Genomic DNA, 25,245 nt, shown 5'->3' on the forward strand with positions numbered 1-25,245 from the left:
GGAGGGCAAGTATGAATGTGAGAGTGAGACTTATGTAACCGATAAGATCGAAAGAATCGAATCGATCGTAGCGAGCGTTTGTTTTGCTGTTTGTTAACCGAGTTCACGGTTAGAGCACAAGTCAGCGTGTCGAGACGTGGGAGAAAAATTAGAAGGTCCGTAAGAGGCGTAAGAGGCGGAGACTCGGTTCGAGGTAGCCGCGATCGAAAGCAGCAGATATCCCTAAGATCGTGACTATTGGCCTTGGTCCTGGAGAAGAGGATACTCGTGGACGTTCTACTAGATCGGGCCGTTGGATAACGGTGACTTCAGCCAGCTGGTCCAAAAGTATTGCTTTACGGATCGTACCTTGCCGTTCTCGGTATCAACGGATGACGAGGCGCGGGCCAGGCTGTAGGAACGGCGTGCAGGAGCGGGCGGTCGTCGAGGAGGAGTCGTCCCCGGGGATGAGGACGTGCCGAGGTTGTTAGACTCCAGCGAGTCTCGGGCGCGGGACAGCGAGGAGGATTTGTTTAAGGAGTCTCGGCTGGAATTGTTACGCGGCAGGGACCTGTTCAGGGACTCCCTGTTCGTCTCCTTGCTGTTTCCGTTCCCGTTATTGCTTCCACCTCCGCTGCTGTTGCTACCACTCTTGGTCAGGCTTTTGTTCCCCAGGGAGTCACGATTCGAGTCACGAGCCTTGGACAACGACTTGCCACAGTGGCTGTCGCGACTAGAATCACGGGGAGGCCTCGTCAACGACTTCAACGACTCTTTGCTATCGTTCCTTCCGTGGCTAGGCGGTCTGGGCGCCGCCGCCTTCGCGGTGGCGCCGGGTAAAGGTATACGACTAGGACGACGCCGGGGCGAAGGTTTCACCTCGACGGCTTGGTGATGATCGCGAGCCGACTCCGTGCTGCTCCCCGGCTCCAAACCGTTCTGCTCGCACCTCGGCTGATCCCCGTCCGCGTCCGGATCAGCTTCCGTCGGCGGCCTTTGTTGCAGTCTCTCCAACACGCGCACGCGCGCCCGTGTACCTTCCAACTCGATGTTCCTCTCTTCCAACTGGAATATCGACGTGTCAGAATATTCCTAGTTACATATTCTCATTTATCATTCGAATATCGTTACCTGGAAACGTAGATCGTCGTTCTCTTCTCGTGCCTTGTCCAACCGTTCCGACAGAGTTTCCGTACTTTTTTCCACCTCGTCTAATCTCTTTTGTAGGACCTGTTTCAAAAATCCGATCGGTCAGATTATTTCCAGAATTACTTCCGGATCAACTATTATTATTTATGTGTGATATAAAAAGGGGAGGCGGAAATTTATCCCACCGACGACGATTTACCTGATTATGGACGGTAGTGGTGATCAAATGCCGCTGCAACTCGAGAGGCGAGTTTTCCCGGAGTATGGCAGCGATCTTCTTCGAATCGACGTCCTTAACGTGGGCGACTCTGGTAGGAGACACAAGGACGGAATCCAACGCACCCAGTCGTGCCCTCCTCTCGTTCACGCTCGCCTCGACGTCGATGTCGCGCAGCTCGTCGTTGCGTGCCGTCACATCGAGCAACACGTTCTTCTCGATGGTCCTGGTCCGGAAACGGTTCTTGTGGGCCTTCGTCGTCGTGGACGTGGCCACGGGTGCGAACGCCGAAGATTTGCTCTTGATATTGCCAACGTTGTTATTGCTCTTGGGCGTGGAGACAAGGGTGGGTGGTAACGCGGGTGTTATGGGTTGCAACCTCTGCGCACCTGGCACGCGTATGTCCGAGGAAGTCTCGGCCAGCCCGGCCCTCAGCCGATCCTCCAGCCCTGTTTTCAACGCGGACAACGCGGCCAACTCCGACTGCAACTCTTGCGCCCTGGCACGGCTGGATATCGTCTCCGCTTCCAGCTCCGCCACCTTGTCCAACAATTGCTCCTTCTCCCTCCTCAGAGCTATCACTTGGGAATCCTCCCCCTCATTACCCTCTTTGTCCCGCTCGCTCGACCCCGCCTTCTCGTCCTCTTCCAGACACGTGACCTTCCTCACAGCGTCGAGGATGTCGGTCGAACCGAGATCCTCGGACGCGACGCTCTCCAACCGACCCTGCAAACACTCCACCTCCTCCCTCAGCCTGATCCCTTTACGGTGGATCACGTCCAACAGGTTCCACAGCTCGTCCTCCGCCTCGTCCAGGACAGCGGGCCTGGGACTGTTCGGTCTGGGCGCTATCGCGGTCGAGGCGCTGTCCTTGGAGGACGTCTCGGTGCTGAACCCGGAATCCTGGACCGTGGCGCTGCAGTTGTTCTTGGTTCCACCGCTGTGCGAATTGCTGCGACTTCTCGGCAACGAGGAGGACTCGCCACCGCCGCCCCCGCCGCCGCCGCCGCTGGACGGCTCGCGGGCAACTCGCCTCCTCACCTTGCCAGGCTCCCATTCGTTGATCCTTCTCGAGGACGGGCTCGACGACAGCGGTAAAGGGATGTGAGAGTTTTGGGTGCACGAGGACGACGTCATCACGGACGCTCCCGCGGACGCCGTCGCGGCCATCTTGTGGCGGAGATTGGGGAACGTCTCGATGACGAGGTCCCGGAACTCGAGGAGGGCGCCGACCTCATTCTGCAACTCCTGCAGGGCGAGCAACGATTTCGCCTGCTCGCTTATCAAGTAGTGAAACGGGCCTGGACGCAGGGGCATGCAATCCATGCCACCGCCTCCGCTGCTGTTACCGCTTACGCTCCCGACGATGCCCTCCGTCGACCCTCCGCCGCTGCCACACTGCGGGCATACAAACAAACCGATCGAAAAAGGTTAAACGTTCGCTCCTCGTCTCGTCTCGTCTCGTGATGCAACGCGATCCGACGAGCTTCGAGTCGAGCATCTATTCGTCTTCTCGTCTTTTCTTACTGCTACCATCTTCTCGTTTTCGAACAGTGATTTTGATTTCACGAATTTTGACATGAATCTATTTTGCACCTTCTTTTTCTCGCTATTTTTCATATAATTTTTCATAGAGATACATTTGCATAATTTAACGGATAAGCTTGAATATTTTATTCCTCTTTCTAAAAAAATTAATCTCTTTGGATATGGCGCGAGAAACGTATAGATCGTTGGAAAGAATGGTAAAGAATAGAAGTTTATCCAAGTTTCACATTTTATCGTGTTCGAGAGAATTAAATTTAACGAAATCTATCGTTAAACTGATCCATAACGCGTTGCGTGTTCTCATCTCATTTCATTGCGCAAATTACTAAACCGCACGATCCATGCGTTTCTAACTTTTCTAAACGATTAACATGTTACTCTTATTAAGGATACATCATTGGAAACGTGATCGTTCACTTTGATGAACATCGTTTGTAACGTAAATGGTGAAAATCCCAAGGAAGGTGTTAAGATTGTCGACTACTATGACGAGGACACGAAGGGGTACGAATCTGAAGTAACTGAACGAGGAGAAACGTCGACTTTCCTTGGGCGAATACGGGGATCGAGAGATGCAAAACGCGTGACAGGTGTTGTTGACGCGTGTTGGACGTGTTTCCCCTGTTTTAGCCGGTTGTCATCTCTTACGTGCCTCCGCAACGCGACACGTGAAATCGTCCCGGTAATCCGAGTAATTTATCGAATTCGAAAGTTCACAATTTCTATATCCTTCGATGTCATCTCTTCATTAAATGAATCCATCTTGGTTAAATGATGCCTTTGAAAAAAGAAGAAGAAGAAGAAGAAGAAGAAGAAAAAAAGGTGAAAGATGAATTTGACAAGAATTGATGAGAAGGTCGAGAATATTATGACAGGATGTCTTCGTTAAGTTATTGTGATATTTGGCGAAGAGAGCAAATAGAAAATTAGAGGGAAATATGCGTGATAGTGGCTCGCTGCAAAGTGTTTGAATGCTATTTCCATTCATACAATGTGAAAATGCGACGCGAATGGAAGAGCTCGTATGTAGAACAACTCCCCAAACTTTCGAATAAAGTTTTGAATATTTCACATTTTTTTCAACGTTCTGTAACGTTTTACTCTATTCCGTATTCCGCTGCTGAGTTAGAAATTATATTATATTTAAAAAAGGGAACGGAAATTTCTCCGAAGCTATCATCGACGAATTAATTAATATTGTTCTGATTCACGCACTCTCTAAGTGCATTTTTTTTTTTCCTTTTCTCTACTTTTCACATGGCATGGAAAGCAGGCGATCAATTAAATTAGACAATGAGAGAGACCGCGAGATTTTAGTCAGTTTATTTCTTCCTTTTTTTTTTTTTTTGTTTCCTTCGATTTCAATGTATTTACGCCATTTTTCAACAATTTTTTTCTTTTCTTTAATTAAATTCCGATGAAACGGCACAATACCCAGCATTTATATCCCTCGATCAACGCTTCCACGATTTCTACAATTTCGTTCTAATCGTACCATATTTCCGCAACAACCATTTTTTTTTTTTCTCTATCTCCCAGTGACACTCAAAAATATAGCAATGACGATTAGAATTTCAACGACTTAAGATTCAAAAATAAAACACACACATATATATATAAATACGTGGTAAGTTGTAACGTAATAACAAACAATAGAAAGAAAAAAAAGAAAAAAAAAATGAAGGAAAATCGCCAACTTTCCAATTCAACAATGCATCGATGCAATGCAACTTCCTTCGAAGTCTTCACAATCGAATGACATTTTGAATTGGCCGTTAATCGAGGCATACCTCGTGAAAGAGGATGACGCGAGTCCTCCTCGCGAGTTTTCCTCGAGCTACCGAAAAGGAGACGCGGCCGATCGCCACACGCGTTTCTTCTCTCCGTGTTTGTTCCCCGCAGAAATTATTACAAGAGGGCACTTTGACACAAAAGCCCCGTTTTCTCTTACTTTCCTGCTTCACCGCTTGACTAGCCGTGTCGTGCATCACGATGCCTCGAACATTGGCGGAAATACGCGGCACGCACCTCGCATTCGTTCTTTTAGAGAGTGCATAAAATAACGCGAAAAAAGAATTGTTTTAGTTGTCACGAGAGGCACGAACGTGATGCCTCGTAATTCGTAAAATGGAAATTTTTATAGATTTATTATTATTTTTTTCTTTTTGTACAATTGATATCTTCATTTTGATTCCAATCCATCGTGTACTTGATTTTAAAAGAATATATATATATATATATTATGTTTATTCTTATATGTTATTATTAAGACAGAAAATTGGATTTGTCTTGTACGACGCATTATGTATCGTTCTAATATCGGATGAAAGAAGAATGTATCCATAAAAGATTGATTTATTCGTTACATCTACTCTGCTAAATCTAATTTAATAAAATTCGATTATTGGAAATAAATAATCTCTTAGAAAAACGGATTATTATATTAATCGGATCATCCAACGAGTGTTTATCCTCTCTCTCTCTCTCTCTCTCGTGATCAACTATTGCTCGACTATCTGTTCAACGGACGAATAAATAAAAAATAAGTTACCGGATGTAACTTGTTTAACTTCGTATTTCAAACACAAAATACAAGGATTGCGATAAAAGCGTACGAGATTCGAAATCAGCTTCCCTTCGTTTCGCATCATCCAATCTTATCTCTATTCCGGATGACTCACCGTTCTAATCGACTCTCCGCACAAGCGCTCATCAATTTTAATCACCGTTCGAAAAAGGATCGATAACAAGATCACGGATAACAGACGCGCAATTTCCACTCTCGATTCATCATTCGTGCCTACGATGAATTCGTAAACCGAATGCGTTCTTCTTCTTTTTTTTTTTTTTCCTTTTTTTCATTCGAAAACGGTTCGACTCGACCCGTGCGAGAGAAACGGACGGATATTAGGCCCCAATAACCTGATTCTCGTCGCTTTATTCTCATCGCGCGTAACTTGGACATGTTATTTTTCAGCGCTTCTCAAACCACTTGAAACCGTATCGGCCGGTTTCACTATAAAAATCGAGATACACATTCGTTGTGCCTTAAATTGTCGCCAATTCTATAACTCAACGATGAGAAATTTAGTTTTTCACCTCGTAAAAGAAATTAATGTCAAATCAACGCTAATTCTATTGCTTCGTCACAAAAATAATATCGAAGACATATTTCTGTAATTGTAACGATAAAAAAGAATTTGGCTTCAATTTTGATATAATTACAAATTTGAGAAATATTATGTCTTTACAAACATTCGATTATCACGATACTGTAATCACGTTTAATATTTCTTTAGAAAAAAAAAAAGGAGGGCTAATAAAATAAATTACTTGATGTACAATTTCCGAGCGTGCACGAAAGGAGAAACTATCCGGCGATTTTTCATTTAAAAGAAAAGAAAAACGAGAGAAAGAATATTTTCTTCCATTTAAATTAATAAGAGCATTTCCCGTGTAACCGATCATTAAGGAATTAAATTACGGAAAAAAAATCCTTTGGAAATAATTGTGTGGATTACACGTTGGCCCACGATAGACGATAGAGGAAAAGGTCGGCAAACTTTCACCGTCAGGTGAAACCCTATTTTAAGCAAACATTGAAGGGTTGTGATTAAACTATTATTGTATTACCACCCGGTAATTACCGTGTAATAGACACGCTCGCTATTCATTAAATCCGATGCCCGTGTACGATTGTTTCACGTATCGGGGATGGATGAATTACTACTGGAAAATCGGTTTTACTCTACCATGTAATCTATAACGTTGTTTTCGCAATCCAATTTTTTACGTACCTTTACGAAATCTTTCTTTTTCTTTTTCTTTTTTTTTCTCTCTCTCCCCTCCTCCTCTTTCCAATTGCACTTTCTTGCAAACTCAATTTTCAAATTCAATGATGGTAATAATAATAATAATAATAATAATAATAGAGCGAAGTATAATAAATAAGCGATACCGATCTTAATAAAATAACAATTCCTACATCGATTAATTTAGATTATTTTCCGATCAATGGGATAATTATTTTTCACTTCTCTCGAAAATTTGTAAATATAACTCGAAGCAAACATAACTTTAACTCGATCACGTGGTAAAGTGTTCATCAAAATTCTTGATTCAACCAACAATTTCGCGAAGTTTCGTGCGATCAACGAACCGATATTTCTTCGGTAAATCCATTGGACGAATTGCACACAGTTACCGAACTGTTTGCCTTCCAACGAGCTCAAACAAACGATAAATCCATTATAAAACGAAATATGCGATCGAAATATATGGATCTTTATCTTCTCCTTTCTTTCCCCCTCCCTCCGTTAACACAAACGTTTGCGCAACCGAAAATAAAATATCCTCCACGTGAAACGCGTTTAAACGCGTTGCCAAGGAGCACAGTTTTGTTAATTAATAATTCAGACCGCGATTGTTAATATCGTATCGAATTATACGGGCACAACCCGTTTGTTCAATAAGAGCGTTGCAGTAATTCCTAGATCGTATCAAAGATTATTATTATTATTATTATTATTATTATTACACGGAATGAACAATGGAAGTGGCTTTCGTTCTTACCGAAGGATTTTTCTTTCTTTCTTTTTTTTTTTTTTTTTTATTTTTTCTTTTTTTCCTCTTATCTCAGAATAGAGCGAGTAAATCTACAGTACAAAACAGGTCTAACAGGCTGAATTTCATTTGGAAGAAGAGTTAACGAGATCTTGATGATTCTCGATGAAACAATAAAGTAATCCGATCCGGTAGCGGATGGAAATTTTTTTTTTTTTTTTCTTAATAAATTTGATTTCAGAAGATTGCGATTGTAATTGAAAACAAGCGAGAGAATGAATTATTCTTACGTAATTATTCCTATAGTTTGTTTTATATCAAGAAAACGTACGTTTTTTTTTTTTTTTTTAAGGTATAGATTTTTATCACGCAGGCTCTGCATATTTTAGTTTTATATTATGTTCTCGGAACGAGTTTCAGCGCGCTTACAATCAACAGATTCGTTGGGATTTTTTTTTTAAATTTGATGAAACGTGATTTAGATAGACGAAATGTTAGAATTTTTCGCAAAATTTTATACAATTGTGCGAAAATTAGATTTTGAAATACATTCGATCCGATAAAAATTTAAAAAACGAAATGGAAAAAATTTATTCTTATGATTTATTTTTATGAGTTATTTTCGTCTATCTTATCTTCGTACAATAAGAGACGATAACGGAAGAATTAAAATGATGATAAAAATCTTTATCGAACCGTGTAATTCAACCGAATATGTATATAAATCGATTCCAATAATTGTGGTTTACATTATTACACATCGATATTACACAATCGAAAGAGAAACAACGTCAATCAAGGATTGACAATTATTGAACGTTCACAATAGGATTTAAATATTAATTCGTGGAAAAACAACTTTTAAGAAACAAGTTTCCTTAATAATAGTTCGAAAGTATTGATAAGGAAACGATTGAGAACCACTGTGTTCCATTGTGAATCTCATAAGGTTCGAAAAGGCAGCAACTCGTGTGGGCAACTGATGTGCAACTTCCGCTTCGATGACACTTCCTTTGACTTGCATTGTAATATATGTTAATCGATTATTTTTCATAGACATTTCATAAGATAAAAAAAAAAATATGTCATTCTATAAGAATAAAAAATAAAAAAATACACGAAATGGAAGAAGTACTTTCCACCTGAAATATTCCTTCATTAAAAAAAAAAAAAAATTATTTGCAATCTATTATAACAATACTTTTTCAAAGCATAAAATCAAAGAAAGAAGTATTCGAAAGAGAAATATCTTCTGCATATCAAAATACGTACATTACGTTCCAGAATCTTAAGTTAAAATGATACATCGATCGGTGAAAAATGTTAATCCCTTCTGGAAATAATCGATTCATTAAATATAAGTATTCGATATAACACGATATACGCGAAAATTATTTCCAAAACTTTTGCATAAAGACTTTACAGTTTTATGAGCTCTAAAGATCAGGTTTATGTACTTTCGACGGTGCAATTATTTACTTTCACTCTTTGTGCTCTTATTTCTTTTATCTTCCTTCACTTCCTGTTTTATTACACGCGCCTGTGTACCTTGTAAAATAACTCTGACCATTAAAATGTCTGTAACCTAATCGAAAAGAGTTGAAATATCAATAACGATGCGAATTCCATTTGAAATAAACGAAAGTTTGTAATATTAACTCACCTATTGTATCACCTCGTCTACATGAATCGACGTTATATCTATATTATTTTTTTAGAATAATTCAATATTATTTATTTTAAAGAAGAGGGGGAGGGAGGGAGAAAGAAATTGACTCCGAGGTCAGACATTCTTTCTACTATTTTTATCAAATTTCATTGATGAAGAAAATGAATAAATGAAAAAAATCGAAGTGGAAAATTTTATGCATTCAGCGGATAAAAATTCAAGATCAAAGTTATCCCACTGACAAGTTAATCAAGAGGGGCTTAAATTTGATACAAGATACAAAAAAATATAAGAATCGATAAATATAATCTTACCACGATTTATAGAAAATTATCATATATTATACAAATCATTCCTTCTAATAAAAGCTAATAAACGGTCAGTCACAAAAGTCTCCACCATATTAAATTTAAAATTTATCTAACTCAAAAATTCTGATGATAAAAATTTGTGTGAATTACGTAATGAATTTTCACTTTTACTTTATACTCAGACGCCATCGACACAAAATTCTAAAAAAAGAAAAAAAAAGGGAAAATATTTCCACGATATCGCAGAACAGAATCCATCGAGATTGCGTCGAATGATGCAATTCGCGTCATAAATGGGGATGGACGACGAAGAGGAATCTGGTCGCAGAATGGGCAGAATCGGTGTAGAGAGAAACGATGGGCAGCAAGAAAACGGAACGTAGTAAACTCGAGGAACTCGAGGAACACTCGACCCTGAATGAGATCAACGATCGAGTTCAGTGTCGGATCGCTGGAAAAGGAAAACGGGGTGGGCCGGAGAGGAGAGACGGACATCGTCTACTCGAGAGTAGACTTTAACCTGTCACGCGCGCCTGGAAATGAGAGTAGCTGCTTAGCCTGTGCGCGCGGCTTGCGAAAGCAACGATTTCCTGATCTCTGCACAACAGAGAATACCACGCGCCTCTCCTAAGTGGTTAATCTCACTTGCCAATTTTCCTGCAAATTCGTGACGCGTTGTTTCTCTCCGTTCGATCGTTAATTACGAAATACCTTTGAAACGTATACTCTGGAATCGATCTGATTGATAATAACGATCGACGAGAATGAGAAAATGATGGAGGTTGAAAAGTTTTCTCTCTTTTTTTTTTCTTTTTGAGAAGTAAAAAGATATATAGCTAGATTTCAACTTTATTTAAGAAAAAATATAATTAAAGTAAGGAGAAAAATATTTTATCGTATGGATAACAAATTTCGCGTTAATCGATTGTAAGTCACTGCATTTTTTTTTTTTTTAGTTGCAAAAAATGCAAGGAATCGAAGTAATCGAATGGTAAATAATAACGTAATTAGTGTTCACAGAAACGTTAAAAAAAAGGAAAAGGATTTAAAATTTCAAATTACCAATCATTTTCCAACATTTAACCAATTATTCGAGACACGTAGGAATAATTGCCAATTACTCGTCATCGAAAAGGAGGAAAAAAGAAACGTTTGAACCGACTCCCTCGCAATATGGAGGCAATCGTCCTCGTCGCGAACAGTCGATGGACTTATATAAATAGATTTTGAACGAACAACACATGCGTGAAGAGACGACATATCGTGAGCGCCACGGTGAAAGATATGGACAATAAATGGTGAGTGATTTTGCATTCGATCCGCGTCTCAACGAAGAGGAAGTGCGGCATCGTGAAAACTCGGAAGTCGGATGATTTATACCGGTATATTTTTACATTGCATTTCATATACCGCAACTTCTTTTACGACCGATGAAAGAAACATTAGAAAATTGTTCGGTAATTCAGTTATTCCTACGAAATTCCTTCAATTTTTAACGTAGATAAAAAAAAAAAAAACTGCATCCGGGGTGAAACGAACAATGTTCGTTGCTTTTGAATAGAATAGTGGATTAATCTTTCGATTGTTTTATAAATATTTTGTATCCATTTTGTGAAACTTTTGAGTCGATTTGTTGGCGAGAAAAGAAAAATCTCGATGTTTCGATATTTAATTTGGATAATTTCATAAATTATTTACAAGAATAATAGCTTTTAAAAAATTTGAAATGCACAAAAATTTATATATATATATATATATGTCTCGCAATATTTTAATTTTGTCTAAAATCATGTTTAAATAATCAAATTGGTATTGCATAAAAATTCGCGGTCAGATGGTAATCTTATCGGCCTGGAAATTATTTCTTGAGATTTTGTGAGAAAATTCGTGATCTAGCTAGAAGATGCGATTACACAATGGCTCGATTTTTCCCAGTACAACCAGCTGATTGCGGCATTTAATAGCCTTTACAGTGTGTCGTAATTCCCCTGGAAGCATAATGCATCCCAATTGAGGAAACGGATCCCACCTTTGCCCATCGCCGATGATTCACTCGACAGAAAGTATCGCTTCCTTCTTCTCCCATTATTAAGCCAATAAGCTGTACGACTCGATCTTTCTTCGCAATTTAACAAAGAATGTCTATGGATTTTAAGTAAATAAAATTGCGAATTTTTTTCTTTTGAATTTGTATCAAAAAATAAAAATCGTCGAGTTTTTCTTACGACGATAATGGATTCTCAGTGTGGATTGTGAATATTGATGATAATTTTTATTAATTTTAATAAAAAAAAAAAAAAAAAAAGAACGAGAAATAGAAAGGAATAAAAGTAGGATAAATGGATACGTGTAAGAATTATAAAATCATAAAAATTAAATAAAATAATCATTTTGTGTACTCACGAATACATGCAAATACGAAGAATCGTAACATTCACGTGATGAAACGTGTTTTACCTGAAACAGGCGAATTAGAATAATTAAAAATATTTTTAAATGACACAACTTGCTTGATCATTCTTACACGAAAAAGACAAGAATCAAGCAATTCATCTCAGTAAAAGATTAGAAAGAAAAATTTTAAAGTTCAAAGTTCGCTTTTCTTTTTAACAATTTTTTTCTTTTTTTACATCAATCGCCTTGTATTTTAAACAATTGTGAATTGTCGCATTAATAAACTCGAGAACAATTTGAAGTATTGAATATCAAAGGAAAAGAATGGAATTACTTTTTAATAAAATAGAAAAGAGGAAATGGAATAGCAACAATGGAATATTTGGATACGTTCGACTCGCCGTTCGAAGTAAGACTGGCGTACGAATAGAGATCGCGAGGTATAAATTTTCGAATTGTATACAATAAGTGGAACGACATTTTGTCCTGTTATAGAATGGAATTAAAATCGATGTGAAAGACGAAAAACAATCGTAAAATTTCTCTTTACAGAGAGAGAGAAATATAGTATACACAAAGAGAATTTGCAATAATGTACATAAAAATTAGGAATTTTTAAATAAGATTCAAGATTTATCGCTTTATACAGGATAAGTGCAACCATATATTTGAAGATCGATCGTGATTCTTGTCAATTCTGAATATATTAATCCTCTTTCCATTCGAAAAAAACACTGTATTCCATTCAAATAAATTCGAAATGTTAATCTTAATTGATATCCATCTCTATTTCCACTTTGAATAATTTATACGATTCACGTTTTGCAATTTTTTCGATATTAAGTCGAAAAAGAAACATATAAAAAATTAATAAAAAAAAAAAAAGACTACTCACGATCGCAATTTTGTAATATTTGATCGATCTACTAAAATTAAAATGGAGAGACGAGTATCCAAATTCACCTTTCACAATTATTTCATCGACAACAAGAAGAAAAGGTAACTAAACTAAAGAATATAATAAATTCACGTTTTTTTGTAATCATTCTCAAAATTACATTACCACGCGCAAAGAAAGAAAGAAAAATTCGTCTGAAAACGAGATCAAACAACGAAGTAAAGTAGCACATCTCCTTGCTAAATCGATCCTTGCTCCCTGCCTGCCCTATGGACGATCAGCAAAGAATCTTCTTCGTCACAATGTAGCAGACGGGCGTAAAGGAGCAAAATGATCCCTCGAAACGCGCAGCGAGGAAAGCCATTCCCGATCGAGATATCCGATCGATTCCACGGGATTTACGGGCGAGACGCGGAGGACGCAGGGGAGAGTTTATCTTTCGGATAAACTCGCCATTACAGTATCGTAACCGGGGGGGAAGGGCGATTTGCTCTATCGCCTTCGCCTTCAGGTGCAAGGAATCTATTGTTCCACTTAAGGACTCGGTTTATTTTCAGCACGTGCGCTCATGCGATGCGCGTTGTTAAAAGAGGCGCAAACGCGCCTTTTCTGGCGTCACGGGTTTTAATGAAATAATAAAGGGCCGCTTTCTATGTCCGGACAATTGCAAGGAGCGAGAGGGAGGGGGATTGAATATATCGGGACAACACGGTCCTTTGAATATCGAGTTTAAGCGGAGAGAATTATTATTATTGTTAATGGTTTAAGTAGCTGGTAATACTCGAGACAGATGTTTCGTTACGTTTATTGTACGTACTTGTTACGTACTCTTATTCTTCAGTTATGATGGATGATTAATTCTTGTGACGTGAATGGTTAATTAATTACGATTATTAAGGTAACGTTGACGTTTCATTGATCATTTAATTTTTGTTAAAATTACGTTTAAATTTTCTGCTCCTTTTGTTTCTCGTTCAAAGAAACAAACACGGTTCGAAAGATGGAAAAATATATTTATATAAGTAATAATTACGCCAATTAAATTTCTTATACAGGCCATTTAACGCGATCAATTGTTTTCGTTATACGGAGGATCAAAATTTTTTAACAAACCTTTCTTTTACGTTTAATATTTTTATGTATATCGTCACAACAAGTATTAAGGGGAGTATACGCTTTAAAAAAGAAGCAGCACAAGTGGATATCTCAAGATCCAAAACAGCAATTGACCAGAAACGAAGAAATCCTCCTCTCGTAAGCCCGTCTAACCATCAAAAATAAATTGTAAAAACGAAGCGAACGCACAAGAGAGCAACCAAAACCTGATCGCGGATGTCCGTGATAAGATACATTAACGCTTTCCACCAACGAAGGTACATGCCTCTCTAACTCCGTGCCAAGTAACACTTATCGTTTCCTACAATATCCAGAAACACGGTCTCGAATTTCAGCAAACGAACGAGCTTTACATCCGTTCTGCTTCGAGCACGTTCGCGCACACACCTAAACGCTGCACGGCACACTTTCTCCTAGCTTTTTTTTTTTACCGCGCGGCCAGCTTCTTTCCGGCTGCGAGCCCGACTTCCGCCGCGCCCAGAGCAAACATCTTAATACATTAGATGCAACTGCTAAGAGAACAACAAAGAAAGTGACCAAAATAAGAGAGAGAAATAGAGAGAGAGAGGCTTGCATCACGTATAAGTGTGATTCACGGGTCGGCGATGCTTATCACTTTTCTTTTCACCCTACAGGAAAATAAGCCCTGCGCGGAGAAGGCGAGCCGATTCTCTCTCTCTCTCTCTCTCTCTCTCTCTTTCAGTCTCGACGGTAATCATCCGCATAATAATGGCCTAGCCGGCGCGCACGCGCCTCTGTCACTCGTATAAGGAGAGGATCGGTGCCTACGCGCTCGTTCCGCCGCCTTTTCACCTCGATCCTTTGTGCCTATTTCCCGTACGTGGAACGAGGAAAGGAAAGGGAAGAGGATCCTGTCCGCCTCCACGTGGTTCGTGCTCTTCGTTTACCGTGCGGGCGACACGCGTGTACGTGTATGGATCAGTTGGAGGGCAACACCGTTTAGATAGAATGTAATTTCGCGAAAGATATCGCGTTACGTGATAAACGCGTAGTCCTCTGATTGTGAGTTGTGTAGTCGCGAGCATTGGGGGGCTTGTAACTGGTTTGATCGTGCAGCAATAAGATCGTAATCTCGGGAAATGTTTCGTGCAATTGTAGCGATTACAATCGAAATATTTAAACGTTGATATTATAAATAATATTTGGGGATTGATAATATATAATACCGTTTTTGTAATTGGATATATTGTTTATACATATTGGATAGATTAAGATTAGATTTTTATTAATATACTACTTACTTTTCACTTAGCATCGTTTATGTTTGAAGGAGTCGATGTAAAAACTTATTATTGTATAATTTTTTTGCGCGTATGCTTCAATCTCCGATATACCTAACAAATATCCAAAGAGAGGATAAAAAATTCCACGACAAATTCCCAACCATCTTCCCAACCACACTCTCACGCGCAAATACCTAAACCAAACAAGATCCGACTCTCCACGCATCGAAACATTCTCAAACCTCCTATAACGTTTCACGGCCACGATTCCCAATCGGTAAGCAATCTTCCTTACCGATATGCCCCAGACCACCTACCACGGAGGCAGTCACATTAATTAAAGCAACATTACACTTAGTTACAGATAAACTCTCTCGGTCTGTTTGACCGCGTGGAACGCCTCGAGGGGCATGAATTCGAATCCTCGGCAAACGTTGATAAAAGAGACGACGAAGGAGATCGACAATCGGGCGAAGAGAGAGGCTTCCGCCGAGGCGAATGATACTTACGCCGATTCGTACCCGGACAAGGCTACGATCTCCGAGCCTCAAGGCAGCGCCGGTTGCAGAACAGAGGCGATGGTTCTGGTGGTGATGGTGGCGGCCTCCCGTCTCAAGGACACCGGTTAATGCATCAAGCCTCGTATACGAACGTGTTGTCGCCGCACACGCAAACACGTACCGGCTCGTACGTTTCGTTCCGGCGAGTTCCCTTTCGAGTCGAACGGTAGCCATTTCCCAACCCTTTATGGCCGGCCATTATAATATCGCTCGGAGAGGGGAAAAAAGCCACGTTTATGGGGAACGAGGGGTGTTCACGGTGAATCACGCGCCGCTTTTGTACCGGCGTCAATGAAATTTCATTAACTCTCGTTTTATTTCGTTTAACTATGGAACCCCCTCGGTTTGCGCCGTGGAACCGATGTTTCGAGCTTTTTGCCGTTTGAGATGAGACCTGTGTGAAATGGTATTTTATTTTTTTTTTTCGGTCTCACTTTTTCTTTTTTCTTTTAATTAACGATTTGTGAATTTATTTTTTGAAAGTATCAAGTATTTTTTATAAATTATTAATGTTCGTTCATTAATTTTTTCCAAAGGTAATTATATATCAGAAGCTCCATAATACCTTTGATTTCCTCGCTTCCTTCCATACCGATAAATTTATATAATGATAAAAATTCAAATTTATATTTACATTTTAAATTCGATAAATTATTCGCGAGAATTTCATTTGCAATTCATCCTCCTCCTGATATTCATTCTGCTCCTGATATTCTTTCTCTCGGCTGTATTAATTTATGTAAAAGGAACAATGTGTGGTAGAATTTAAATTGGGATCGGTAATTATTGCATAACCATTGTAAAGAATGAAATTACATATTACAGAAGAATATTTTCTCTGTCGGTACAACGTCGGACAGAATTCTTCAAGCGAAATTATCGGACAGATAGCATTCCAATACTCGCACGGGAATGATTCTACGTGCAAGTCTACACGTACCACTTCAAGTTCATGGCTCTTTGAGGAAATTATCGGCCAAACCATCTACAGTTAACAATATGTGGGTGCCAGCATGATGAAGCAAGGAGAAAGGCCATGTTAAAGTTCACGCAAGGATCACCTTGATGAACTTGTTTCCAAGTAACTAGGGAGCCATAAAATACATTTTCTTGCGCAACCATGGCCCGAATATGGCATAACATTTTTACCATTTTCGCGTGTCGCGTTTGCTTACTTCGTTTGTACACTTTTTATACAAGCCTTTTTACGGACGACACGATTCGTTTCGACGTGTGAAAATACTTGATGGTATAATATTACTACGTGTTTGCTTCTCCTTTTTTTCGTGGTTTCTCTTTTCTTTTTTTTTTTTTTTTTTTTTCATCATTTTTGGTATTGAATTCGACAATATTTTTTTTAGGTTGTCGTGGATGATTCACCTTGGCGATGAATGTCTCGCACATTTTGACGCGAACAAATTTCATTCCGATATTTTTGCTAATTAAAATCTTAAAAATTAGAAGAATTAAAAATTTTAATTTCACCAACGAGGATATTAAAATTCAGACATCCATTAAACTTAGAGTTATAATGATTTACTGTTACTCTAAGATAACTGTACATCAAAGCCGATTCGAGGAAATTTTTAAACGATCGATTCATCGAAAGAAAGAAAGAAAAATTTTCTTTCGTACGAATCTTTCTGAGAAGTCGAATTAAATTTTCGAATTCGTAATAACTTAATCATTTAACCAATCATCCGTTACAAAATGAATCATTGATTACACTTTATTATTTCAAAGAATCGACGAATCTATCCTCCCTATTAAATATGAATGAATCACACACGAAAAGAAAATTATTTGTTCGTTACGCGTTATCTTGACTTTTCTGAAATTGCTGAATCGATAACGACGATCGTATTAAGGGATCAAAACGAGAAAAATCTCTCGTTAACGAACGAAATTTCTGATAACGTTTGAAATAACGTCGCGTCTACGACCAGGAAAACGATTTCTACGTACGACTTGCGAAAATTTCACCAAACTTTCCCACGCGACATGGTGGTTATCATCGCATAAATCGTGACCATCCACTTTATAAATTCGACCGAGAAGATGGCAGTCGTTCGGCGTGTCGGGCAGACGATAGAAGAAGATGAACGCCTTCGTTCAGATTCGAGAGAGGAACGAACGTGATTTTCGTTACGACATAAAGGAATAATTGGGCGTGCATAAATTAACACGCGACTAAATATGTCGAGTATTAATAACTTTCGATGCTCGGATTTGAATAAAACATCTCTATCCACGATTATTCACTCCACATTCACGTTTCTCCCGATTTAAAAATCTATTTTTTTTTTTTTTTCTTTCTTTTCCTCGCTTCTTTGTCAACGCAATATTACAACAGTCTCGAGTCAAGACTCAAACTTTCGTTAAATTTATTTACTTGTTATAACGATATAACGCACTCGACGAGCATGCATGATATATGCAAATACAACGTAATAACGTAGAAATAAAATTGAACGAAAAAAAAAAAAAAAAAAAAAAAACGTTTTCTACTTTCTACGAACTCTTCCTCCATATGATTTAACGCTTCTATTCAGAATGTAATTTCATATTTCATAGAGATTAAAATTGTTATCGCCTAACTTTGTCTCCGACGTTTATTTTCCACTTATTATCATCAGAAAAATCCTTTTCTTACAATCCCATCCTTTCTTTCGCCCCTTGCTCGGACATTAACTATTACTTATATTCTTTTTTAATTTACGAGTGAAAAAAAGAAGAAAGAAAAAAAAACCAATCTCCCAAGTGGAATTCCTTGTGGTTTCCACTTACGCCTAATCCAAAACCACCTAACTTTCTTATATATAATTACGTCCCCGCTGATTAAGTAACGTTTCAAAAACCGTCAGTTCACATACAAACCTACCTTCATCATCGCTCCAACGATCTCTCGTCCCCTCCATCATCCTCAACATCCTAATTCGATTATACACCGAATCCATCCATCCATCCATCCATATTTTTCTCTCCTCAATTTCGTTTATCATTCGTCGATAAACAAGTAAAACAAAGAAAAAAAAAAAAGAGAGAGGAGAAGAACAATCGATCTCGTTTCTTTTCCTTTATCGCAAACAGGATGAAACGGGCGGGAGAAGTCGGGGGAGGAGGAGAGGCTCGGGTCAAGGTCTGCGCGTTTCAGGATCATCGCCCTCCTCCGGCAAGAGCATTCCATCGAATGTCGAAGGTCAAGAGCTCGGAGGCGAAATAACTTAATGGGCGGCATTCGTCTCGATCCGCTTCGCCTTATTATCCCGATTGGAAAATGCTGGACGTTGGTTTGACGCGTGCTTGGATTTCGCGCCCGACAACGTGGGTGTGATTAATGCCGCGATTATTAAGCCGGAGGCGGTTTTCCATTTCGCCGTGCGAGGAAAGCGATCCGTGGATGAAACGGCGTGGATCGAAATTAAGATATTCGCTATACCGGTCATTAAGCGAGCGTGCTTCTTCTTCTTCTTCTTCTTCTTCTTCGGATAAGAAGATCTTTCATCTATTTCGAACGATCTGATTTTAAAGAGAGATTTTTTTCACGTTCAAGCGAGGATATAATTAGTCGCACGCACGCGGCTACTTATCCTTTCGTGGAAAATTTCTTTCCATCCTCGAATTTTTATTTCAAATGTGATGGAACGAGAGATGAAAATGTCCGGATCAATTTTCCTCCTCTTAGAATATTTAATATATGGATATATTTGCAATATCTTGTGCAACAAAGATTGGATGTTATTAAAAAATATATTTGTTAGTCTTTTATTTTTCTTCATTGTGTAAAATTAATGTAGTCAAAATTGATAAAGATTAAAGATCTTATAAATAATGATTACGAGAGGAAATCAAGTCCATCATGTTCCGAATCATTCGTGTAATAAAATGTGTTTCGATCACATCGATATGCTAATTTTTACAGATAATTTCTATACCGGTTCTACGATATTAAATGTTTAATCAATCTGTCTTATCGAGCGGAATAATTAATTGCTGGGATTAATTTGTTGCCATGTTTGTATGTTTAATAATTGATCGTTTCGATTCTCAGTTCGAGGAATCGAAACACCTGTTCTATAATTATATATTTCATTTTATATTCATGATTGTTTTATTGCTGTTTTTTTTTAACGGCAAAATAAAATTGTATACAATTTATCGATTTAGCGAAAGCGTTAATTTTTCTTAATTACCCTATTTTGAATTTTAATTAGTTTTCCAGTGACGCGTTTCGCTCTAGCAAACGATATCTCCTGAAACGACCGCCGATTATTAATGACAATTGTATTTTTTAATGGATGCAAAAATTTCTAAACTGTCAAATTGCATCCATTAAACGTTAATAATATATGATGAAAAGCGTTGACCGATGAACTTGTTTCTTTATTACTATGTCGCAATATCCATCCATTTCCTATTTTCTCCTAATTATAATATCTCGTCGGTTATTTATTTTTTGCAGCCATTAAAAAATTAATGCGATGAAAAGATGCGCGAAACATAGCGGAAGCGTATACCTTCGCGAAATAAGGAGAAATAATAATGCTCTTCCGTGAAAATAAAAAAAAAAAAAAAAGAAAAGAAAAGAAAAGAAAAAGAAAATAGAAAATCTTTAATTAGTTTTCTTCGAGTAGACTATTCGTGGAATATATCCAACAACAGTGGTATGTCGTGCAAGAGAATTTCGTGACCGAAGTCTTGGATCGGTTCCAGGTACCTTTTGTTACGACAAACCTGACCGAAACGAAGCAAAAAACTACTTTTTCGAACAAGATCGAATGAAAGTTTCGATAACAGTTGAATCAATTGTTACAATTGTTTCCATTTCAAATTTCGAGAAAAATTTCACGTCCATTTACGAATTAATTACGTTACAAATCAATTACAAATTTGCTTTAATATAATTTTTTTGCCAATTTTTTGTTCATCTCGATAGCTATTCTAGTATAATTAATTATCAGTCTAGAATATTTAAAATAAATGATCAACGCCTATTTAACTTAACGTAGGTTTCATTCTCAAACTATGCTATTCCATCCAATGAACGATACATCAATGAACGATCGTGAAAACGCATCTAAATAACGTATCTAAAACGTTATTAATCTCGTTTCAAAAACAAACACCATCGCACAAAATGTTCTAATCTTCTAATCGAAAGTAGAAATTTATAAATATACCAACCTCGATATTACAAGAAATGAAACTTCTTTTTTTTTTTTTTTATACACACGTTTCGGTTCATCGGGTTCAATCGTGATAAAAGTAATCGAAGAAGAAGAAGTGAATTTTAAATGAATTTTAAAATCTTGATGAGAATCAGAGCAAAACGGAGATCGATCCGACTTTCGATTTTGTTTGATTAAATAAAAAAGAAAAAGTATAATTTGTGTCGCGTAAAACAAATGTCGGGAAATTGGAACGAATCCGTGAATAAGGCCAGATATGACTTTCTCCCAGATGGTGTTTCTGCGGTTGAATTCTAACGTGAATCGAATTTTAGGTCAATATCACTTGCGCGATTTAAACTTCGGCTTTCAATTTCGTCGCGTGCTAATTAAACGGCTAAATCAAGCAGATCGGATGCCACGTAAGAGACGCGTTCTTGTTTAAAATGTAAAATTTTCTCGCCAACGGATAGCTCAGATAAGCATATAAGGTTGTATATAATTACTTCGTTACTTTCTGCATTTTAATTTTCATAGAATCGGTCTTGATTATGATTTTTAATTCGGACGAGCGTTCATGGGCGGTTCCACTTTCTCCAGTTGCTCTTCTATCGGTGGAGATGTTGCCACCGATTCTTTATGAAACAAAAATTTCTCCCAAGACTCTCGATTTTATTGAATGATAGCAAAAATGATATGACTCGTTAAACTTTTATATGTATACTTTTATATATATTTTTTCATTATTAAATTTAAATCGATCAACACATAATTTCAACGCGTTTAATTAACCTTACAATACTTTTCATTGAAATAAATAAAATTGGTTCGATAGATCTATCTACACCGTCTACTCCTCCATCGCTTGAATTTTTCCAAATAAAAATTTCAAATGCATGTTCAACGTTTTAAAGGTTAAAATTATATCTATTTCCTGTACGTAATCGTGCACTATTTACAAGAAATAGTTGGACTCGCGAATGGCCTAGTTGGCCAGCATCTCAGCCCTGGAGCGAAGAGAGGAGGGCCACCGTGCACGGAATCACAGTCAAAAATGAATGATCGAGCCGAGCCTGTATTCGCGAAACTAGAGCCACTCTCATTCGGTGACCCGATTGTCCAGTCCCCGAGGGTTTACATAATACGCTCGGCCGTGTCCTGTTATGGAATCTATCGATCGCTGCATCGATATAAGGCGATACGAGGACCAGCTGTCATCTCGTCGTCTGATCCTGTCCCTGTTCTGGCCATGGACCCGTTACTCAACCATGAACCCGATTCACAACCCCCTTACATGATATTAATCCCGCAGACTTCTCGTATCCGTCATCATTTTTCGATTCTCCTACGTACATACATTAATGCCTCTCCCATTCCGGATGTATGTTTCGTTCAACACAATTTTTGATTGCTAAGAAGTAATAATTGTTGGAATTTACTTTAATCTTAAGATGAAAACTTAAGAAATTTTTATATATAATGCCTCCCCCATTCCGAATGCCTTTCGTTCGAGAAAATTTTTGATTTAGTTTAATTGAGATAAACAATATTTTTAATCTTGTTTTTATCGCAGAAGATAAGAAAAGAGAAAATGTAGAAATTTTGATGTATAATGCCTCTCCCATTCCGAATATCTATCGTTCGAGAGAATTTTTGATCGGTAAGAAGTAATTATATGTTGGAATTTACTAGCAAAAGATAAGAAAAAAGAAAAGAGAAAATGTAGAAATTTTGATGTATAATGCCTCTCCCATTCCGAATGTCTTTCGTTCAAGAGAATTTTTGATCGGTAAGAAGTAATTATATATTGGAATTTACTAGCAAAAGATAAGAAAAAAGAAAAGAGAAAATGTAGAAATTTTGATGTATAATGCCTCTCCCATTCCGAATGTCTATCGTTCAAGAGAATTTTTGATTGGTAAGAAGTAATTATTGTTGGAATTTAGTAGCAAAAGATAAGAAAAAAGAAAAGAGAAAATGTAGAAATTTTGATGTATAATGCCTCTCCCATTCCGAATATTTTTCGTTCAAGAGAATTTTTGATTGAATAAAAAGTTATTGGAATTTAGATGATTGAGATATACAATATCTTTAATCTTGTTTCTATCGTAGAAGATTAAAAAAAAGAGAAAATGTAGAAAGAAAGAAATTTTGATACAACAGTAGCTATAATAATCGTTCTTAATCTCTGGTCCCAAACCTTGAAGAAATCTACGAACGAATATTTTAAATAAAATATATAGTACACGCGATTTGAATCTTAAACCAAGTCTGCGCGACAAAAAAGAAATAATTTAAAAGTGGCGCGCGATAAACGATGAGCGAAGAATCGTGGAGAACACGAACAATCCACCTTGTGCTTCGATTACACGCGTATCCGTGAACGATTAACGCCGGGATCTCGACGGGGTCGAGGTAAGTTTGTAGTCAAAACGCCTCGTGTCAGAGGCGTTACAATACAATATCCGCGTGGTGGCCGCTGTTCGACGAGTTTAATTTAATTTCCAGCATGATTAATAATTCGCGTTGGATGAGGACGAAAGCGCAGGAAAGTGGTCGGCTTATAACGAGCGAGACGGATTAAGCTTTTTATCGAAGACAGAGCCGAGTCTTCGGTTAAAATTATAGTTCGCCGGCCGAAGTCGTTAGCCGACTTGGGTTTTTAAGGTTTCGTTCCAGTCGTGCGAATTCTTGGGGGTTACGCGTGCTTCGATGCGCGCACGCGTGACGAAAAATATGAAATATCGCGAGCTTTTTCCCGCTCAATTAACTAACAGCTAATGAAAATTTATACTTTTCGAACGACGTTTCCAACAATCCTGTTTGAATATGCGCGCTGTTGAATCGAATTGAAATTAAATTATGAATGGAGATTGAATTTTGGGTTTGAATTATAACGAATGATTGAAAATTCGATTGGATTTGATGTATATTAACTTAAGCAAGGTAAAGAGATATTTTCTGCACTCATAGGAAATTTAAATGCGCAAAATGCACTTGTTCCAACAATTTGAATTATGAAATCTAATATTTAAAAAAATGATATTTATTTCATACAGTTTCGTTGGATCGTTGATAATGTAATATCATTTTTAAAGCATGAGTCAGGTGTAACACGCGTATATAAAAATGCATTATGCAATCGAAGCATTGCATAAAAATGTATTATGTAACGAATCATGTCAAGCAGCCATAACATATATAATTCTCTGAAAGATCTTTCTTAACTCTCTATCTGTGAACAAAGTTTATTATATACACAATATATTTGCACGTTATTACAAAATAAGTGATAAAAATCTAAATCTGTTTAATTGTAAAAAAAAAAAAAAAAAAAATCTATAGCATTGCATCATCCTCATCCCAATTATCGAGAAATTCTTATTAACGTTTTTCTTATTACGTTATAAATTCCTGATATTAGAAATACTACAAGTGTTAAATTGATCTGTCAACTTTTTATTACCATCGCATACTTCGTTGCCGTTCTTACGCGAACGTCTTACAAATATTTTTATGCGATCCCCATCTGAATTAATAATAATAAAAAAAAAAAAAAAAATTTTATTCCCCTAAAACCAATGCTTAGAACACGTGGCATGGTGATTAATTCTCCAATACATACAGTTATGCAAACTGTTTCGATACTTATAAAGATGTCAGAATTTTATGGACTCGTCTGTTAAAGTTTATCTACCAGGAACTGAACTATATATATATATATATATAGTTGCGTGAATCTTTCTGAGTTTCTAATTAATCAGAAAGCAAGTGAGAAATGTTTCACGGAACGTTCGGTCAGAGACAAATGGAAAAAAAAAAAACGAGTCTTCTTGGAGGAGGTCGTCGGTAACAGTGGTTGAATTTCTAAGAAAACGGCGGTTCAATTAAATCTAATTATCCTGGTAACTCGCATGGTTTCCTTCCTTTCCGGAGCAGAACGGTATTCGATTAATCGATAAATTAAATTCCACGCCGCGGAAGGAACTCGGACTAACGGGAAATAATCAGAGTTTTGGATCGTGTTACGCCGCGGAAGGAACATTTCCGTTCGCCATGTATCCTTTTATGACAATCGTCGTGTTTACGAACGCTTCTTCTTGTCGTCGCGTTTTAAACGAATTGACGAGAGAGCTCGATTCTCGATTAATTGAATTTTAATAATGAACGAGTGGCTCGATTCATTCGTATATGGAATAACAATATTGATCGATATTTTCCACGAGTTGAAATCTGACAATAATATTCTTCTAGAGTTTTCTGGGGAATATTTCCATTGATGGTTCGTCCAAAATCAATTTCCATCCTCGACGAAAGAATCCATTAAAAATAAGAGATAATTCTTGAGAACAGAGTATTCGCATTCACCTTAGAATTGTCTCTGCTAATAAATCGTTTCTCGACTTATTAGCAGATAAAAGCACGAATT

General features: G+C 37.8%; 1 protein-coding gene across 4 annotated transcripts in view; it reads right to left on the reverse strand.

The window, feature by feature from the left end:
• The window catches only part of jvl (javelin-like), an 82,345-nt gene that overhangs the window by 4,388 nt on the left and 52,712 nt on the right, over positions 1-25,245 (reverse strand). For 2 of the 4 annotated variants that reach the window (XM_086904082.1, XM_086904085.1), the window contains exons 2-5: positions 11,840-11,893; positions 1,328-2,743; positions 1,111-1,209; positions 349-1,044 (exon numbers count right to left, since the gene is read on the reverse strand). In XM_086904082.1, the coding sequence (XP_086760208.1) occupies positions 349-1,044; positions 1,111-1,209; positions 1,328-2,743; positions 11,840-11,893 (2,265 nt within the window). The remainder of the gene's footprint in view (positions 1-348; positions 1,045-1,110; positions 1,210-1,327; positions 2,744-11,839; positions 11,894-25,245) is intronic. The other 2 variants (XM_086904083.1, XM_086904084.1) reach the window with 1 other exon arrangement.

This window comes from Apis florea, unplaced genomic scaffold (genome assembly GCF_048593485.1).
Source record: "Apis florea isolate Af1SG1 unplaced genomic scaffold, ASM4859348v1 contig_2293_pilon, whole genome shotgun sequence".
Lineage (NCBI taxonomy): Eukaryota > Metazoa > Arthropoda > Insecta > Hymenoptera > Apidae > Apis > Apis florea.